The following is a 5087-nucleotide window of genomic DNA, read 5'->3' as shown; positions in this document are numbered from 1 at the left end:
CGTTTGCTGCTTTGCATTCACCTCACTCAGGGCGAGCATGGCATGGCCATGGCCATGGCTCAGCGCGCCTCCACCGGCATCAGTCGCCTGGCAGCCCTCTGTGGCGTGCAGGCCCGCACCCTTGAGCCCCAGCTTCCCGCCCCCGCTACCGCCAGTGGGGCTCCCGACCCAGCGCTGGCCCAGATGAGACTCACCTTCCGGCTGGTCACAGAGGCCTCGATCCTGGTTCAGCGACTTCTCTGCCTGCTGTACCTCCGGGCGCAGATGTACAGCGAGGCCCAGTGTCACGCTCGGCTATTCCTACACCTAGCACAGCAGCTACGCTGTGCCGGCCATATTGCCGATGCGGAGACCCTCTGCGCCGAACTGGCCAAGCGCCCCTGGATCCCGTTGGCCGAGGCCGACAGCCCGGAGGCAGAAGGCACCGTCGCAGCAGATGTGCGTTTTTTGCTCCTCGCCTCAGCCCGCTCCGCACCTTCCATCTTCATCCGCCAGTGCCTTCCCGCACGCCACCGTCCCCCCCCCCGTCGCCTGTGCGCCCCTTCTGACGCTTCATCATCTCGATGGGCCCTTCAGTCTCCTTCCGTCTTGTTTGTGGCGCCGAGCGTGGCCACCTTCCGGCCACAGCCGAGTGACTCGGCCACCACCCCGGAGGCCTGGCCCGTCCTCGATGCGACCTCGGGGCCCAGGGCCTTCGGTCAAATGCTCGACAGGCCGGACACCCGAACGGCAGGGTGGTTCGCTGCGCCGGTGGAGATTTCTCGCGAGTCGCCGTCTGTGCGACCTTCAACCGCGCCGACCGGCGGTCGAGCCAGCCTCTTTCTTCGAGCTGGACCAATCAAGGGTGCTCGGACATTGGGCCGGCCACGCTCAGCCCCGGCGCCTCCTCCAGGCCCGATGTCTGCCACGCCCATGCCCACAGGTCGCAGTGGGCTGGGCGTCTTCCGGGCAGCTCCTCCGCCTGGGTCTGACAATGGCCGGCCATCGTCGGGTCCCTTTGCCCTGCCCGGGGCAGCGTCGCGACCGGGGTCCGCCCCCGGGTCCCTCAAGCGCCCGGCCTCTGGTGGCTTCTGGCCGGATGCCGGGAAGGTGCCGCGCGTCGAAGCCCCTCCCAGCCAGCCGTCTGACCACCTGCCGGAACTCTTTCGCCATGCGGGAATTGCTTGCTTCACAGCGGCCTTACGACAGACCGAGGCTCAGGTTGCACGCCGGTGCCTGGACCCAGGCGAGGCAGGACCAACCGCCAGCTTGGACGACCTGCTTGCATGTCGTCTGCTTGGCACCTCGGTGGCCACGCACCGACGCCTTCAGTTTCTCAGGCCACCCTCAGCCACAGGGGAGACGCCAGTCCCGGATCCGCCATTTCCTGGACTGCCAAGATGTCCGGCTGGTCCTGCTCTCGCGAGGCTGGCCACCGAGTTGCCACCACTGTGGACCTTCGCACAACTTGCTCGAGCGCCAGGCATTGGGGCGTGCGAATCCGGCGACGGGCGCATTGACGACGGCGCCCTGTCACTGACTCTGGTGCTCGGAGAGCTGCCCCAAGGAGGCAGCGGCACGTGCGCTTGTGCCCCCTCGAATGCTCCCATCATGGAGTCTGGTCTTTTTGTTCCACTGCCAGGGCCAGTGGCCACGGTGGCTGCCGAAAGGACATCGACTGCCCCTCGGACGTGTGCACCACAAACGAGCCGTCTTCTTTCGGTCCAGCTCGGAGGCCGCCCCACCAGGGCCTTTGCGTCAATCGCCCGGCGATTTACCGACATCATGCTGGACAACACTCGGTCCCTGGAAAGGGCTGGGACCATGGCTGCCGGGGGGAGCGGGGCTGACTCCTCTGGGGCACGCGAATGGTGGACTGAGCGCCTTCAGCTGGACCGTGATCTGGAGGCGGTGTGTGGCGACCTGGAGGCCGAGGTCTTGGGGATTTGGCATGTCCTGCTCTTGCCCCCGCCGGTCCTCGCGACCCCCGGGGAAAGGGGGCTTCAAAACACCGAGCCGGCCGCCATCGTGGCCGAGGTCCAGCATCGCCTCCAGCTGGTTCTGGGCCGCTTCATTCGGGACCTCTGCCGGCTGGAGGAGCACGGCGACTCAGGTACATGCATCACCGCCGAGACGATCCTCGGCCCTGTGTTTCCCCTCCTGCCCCCTCTGCCTTGCATTCGGTTTGACTCACCCCCGCCAAAGCCACATGCATGGCGCGTTTGCTTCCGGACCACATTGCCCGGCAGCTTCTGCTGGTTGGTCCCCGGCCATCGGCCAGCCTCCTCCGTCAGCTACTCGAAGATCTTGTTCACTCGCCAGCCGTGGCCGGGGACTGGGCATGGCGGTCACCAGCTGCCCGAGAGGCCGCCCGGATGGCAGTGACCGCTCCGTTGGTGGCAGCGCTGGCGCATTCCTGGCGTCTGGCTTTTCTATTGGCAACGCCTGTGACAAGAGCCGCAGGTGACGCCGACACATTGTCCTCCGAAGAGGCGGCCCTTTTCGTCCCATGCCCCGGTCAGCCCCACCACCTTGCCCTGTGCTTGGAGCCCAAAATGTCGCATCTCCCCTGGGAGTCGATGCCCTGCCTGCGGGAGCGCTCTGTGACGCGGCTACTTTCGGGAGCTTTCCTCAGCCAGCATGTGGCCCTCATGACTGCGCCAGGAGCCGGCTGGAGTGGGCGCCTTGAGGGTGCACTTGCTGCTCCCCCAGCTCGCTTGCCGGTGGATGATCCTTTCTTCCTCTTGAATCCATCGGGTGATCTGGCCGATACGGAGCGCCGACTGGGGCGTCTCATGGTGTCCCCTTGGCACGGCAAGGCCGGGCCGGTTACCCGGGCCGAGGTCGCCCAGCACCTTGGCCGCCGTGGTGCCCAGCGCATGCCGGACATTGTGCTGTGCGTGTTCCCTGCCCTGTGCTCAGTACACCGGAGGGGGAAAGAAAGCAGAGCGACGGGGGCCCCTCGCAATGGCTGGCTGTTATTTTGCTTGCGCGAGCCTACATCCACAGCGGTTTCCTTTCTCTCTCTCTCTCTCTCTCCCCCTCTCTCTCTCTCTCTCTGTCTCCATCCATCTCTGTCTCTAACATGTAAACGCGCACACGTGCCCACGCGCACACAGCTACTGCGGCCACGGCACCGGGAGGCGGTACCTCCCAGCTCACATGCCCTCAGTTATGCTGCTGATGGGCTGTTCAAGCGTGGCCGATCCCCATGCGGTCATCTCACAATTACTCGGCGGGAGGTGCGCATCGTCCAGCTGACCTTTCGGAGAGGGAGACCAAAATATCCCCCCCCCTCCCCCATTGCAATTCATGTTATGCTAACACCCTCCTCTTCCTGTCCTGTGTCCATGAATCGACCATGCAGCCCGACGGTCGTGGGGAATCTCTGGGCTGTGTCCGATCGTGATGCAGACCTCCTCACAGCGCGCATGCTCCAGCTTCTCGGACTTCCGCTGTTGGAGGAGGATCCGGCGGGCATTGGGCCAGAGGCAGGCGGCGATGCCAGTCATACCAGCGGGGGGGAGACGATCCCGCTGGCGGTGGCCCGTGCCAGGCGACGTTGTCGCCTGCGCTTTCTCAATGGCGCTGCGGCCGTGGTGTACGGGCTCCCAGTGAGTCTAGTCATGGGTGCCAGTAATGGACAGCCCCCTGTGGCGAGCACATAGACATCCATATGTACCAGGGCCCCTCCCCCCCAAAACACTTGATATCCTTTTCGGTGGGTGTATTTTTTTTTTGCGATATAGATGGTACGAGTGGCAATGGGAGGGGGCAAAAGGAGGGAGCAAGGATAGAGCAGCATAGTGGGGGGAGCGGAGGGGGTCCCTTTCCACCCGGTGTCGGGCAGGTGCGCACATACCACCACCACCCCCCGCCCTCCTTCCCCTCGCAGATGCGCATGCACGGTGGGGAACGAGCACATGTGCGCGCGGTGCCTGGCGTCGGCCGCGCACCGGCTGATGTGCACTGATGGCAGACGCACACCATCACATGGTCGTCATCGTCGTTGCCATCACCGCAAGATAGCGCGATTGAGCCCGGCTTGCTCTTTAGGGAGTGATGCGCTTCGGGTCGCGGGGGAACAGCGAGGACTTGCGGATGTTGCCCAGGGCCAGGTAGAGCATGACCACACGCTCGAGGCCTGCATGCGGTCGGGCAGGAGGGACAGACGGTGCACGGAGGCATGTGGTTAGAACAGGGGCAAGAGTGGCTGGTGGGAATGAGGCTGTGCCCTGGGGCGGAGAGAGGAACAAAATTCAAGGGGACGCATGGGCGGGGGGGCAGGACAACATCACGCACCGACACCACCACCGGCGTGAGGGAAGGAGCCGAACTTGAAGGAGTCAATGTAGGCCTGGATGGAGTCCAGGGGGATGCCGCAAGCAGTGGCACGCTCGGCCAGGAAGTCGGCATCGTGAACACGCTGGGCACCAGACATGATCTCCTCACCACGCATGAAGAAGTCATACGAGTTGGAGTAGCCCGGGTTGTTGGGGTCGGGCATGGTGTAGAAGGGCCGGACGGCCTGGGGGAACTTGTCCAGCATGAAGAAGTCGGTCTTGTACTTCTCCTTGACCAGGCGGCCGAGGGCGCGCTCGGTCTCGGTGCTGGAGGCAGGGGAGAGGAAGGCCGGGCGTATCACCACCAAGCAGGGCAGAGATTTGGACAGAGGGAGAGGGAGGAGGCCAAGTACCCGAGTCAGCAAAAGCCCCGTCGGGCACGGCAAGGCCGCGGAGGTGAGCAGGCACGGAGGAAAGGAAGCACGCACGAAAGATCGTCGAAGTCGCCAACCTCATAGCCAGCCTCGCGCAGCATGGCGATGGCCTCGGGGAAGGTCAGGCGCAGGGAGGGCTCCAGGAACTGGAAGGGCTCGGCCGGGTACTGGTTGAAGACGGTGGCAATGTCCTCGGCATACTCGGTGCTCAGGGTCTTGAAGAGGGTGACGAAGAGGTTGTCGAACAGGTCCAGGACCTCGTGGTAGTGCTCGTTGAAGGCCATCTCCAGATCCAGGCCGACGAACTCAGTCAGGTGGCGGTGGGTGTTGGAGTCCTCAGCGCGGAAGACTGCAGGGGGTAATGGCCGGTGCCGGTGCCGGGGGGGGGGGG

The 5087-nt window shown here is 64.7% G+C and overlaps 2 protein-coding genes across 2 annotated transcripts in view; one reads left to right on the top strand and one right to left on the bottom strand.

Annotated features, from left to right (window-relative positions):
- Positions 1-3700, top strand: part of H696_00461 (hypothetical protein) — a gene marked incomplete at its 5' end in the record, with an annotated part of 4189 nt that extends 489 nt beyond the window's left edge. Inside the window, 5 exons of the mRNA XM_009494316.1 lie at positions 31-438; positions 577-2092; positions 2185-2875; positions 3099-3221; positions 3347-3700. Coding sequence (XP_009492591.1) covers positions 31-438; positions 577-2092; positions 2185-2875; positions 3099-3221; positions 3347-3647 — 3039 coding nt within the window. The 3' untranslated portion in view covers positions 3648-3700. The remainder of the gene's footprint in view (positions 1-30; positions 439-576; positions 2093-2184; positions 2876-3098; positions 3222-3346) is intronic.
- A 331-nt stretch (positions 3701-4031) lies between these two features.
- Positions 4032-5087, bottom strand: part of H696_00460 (aspartyl-tRNA synthetase) — a gene marked incomplete at both ends in the record, with an annotated part of 2912 nt that continues 1856 nt past the window's right edge. Inside the window, 3 exons of the mRNA XM_009494315.1 lie at positions 4032-4123; positions 4282-4589; positions 4751-5045. Of these exons, the coding sequence (XP_009492590.1) occupies positions 4032-4123; positions 4282-4589; positions 4751-5045 (695 nt within the window). The remainder of the gene's footprint in view (positions 4124-4281; positions 4590-4750; positions 5046-5087) is intronic.

This window comes from Fonticula alba, assembly GCF_000388065.1.
Source record: "Fonticula alba strain ATCC 38817 unplaced genomic scaffold supercont2.1, whole genome shotgun sequence".
Classification (NCBI taxonomy): Eukaryota; order Rotosphaerida; family Fonticulaceae; genus Fonticula; species Fonticula alba.
Note: the sequence above shows the minus strand (reverse complement) of the source record. Positions and strands in the feature narration are given on the sequence as shown.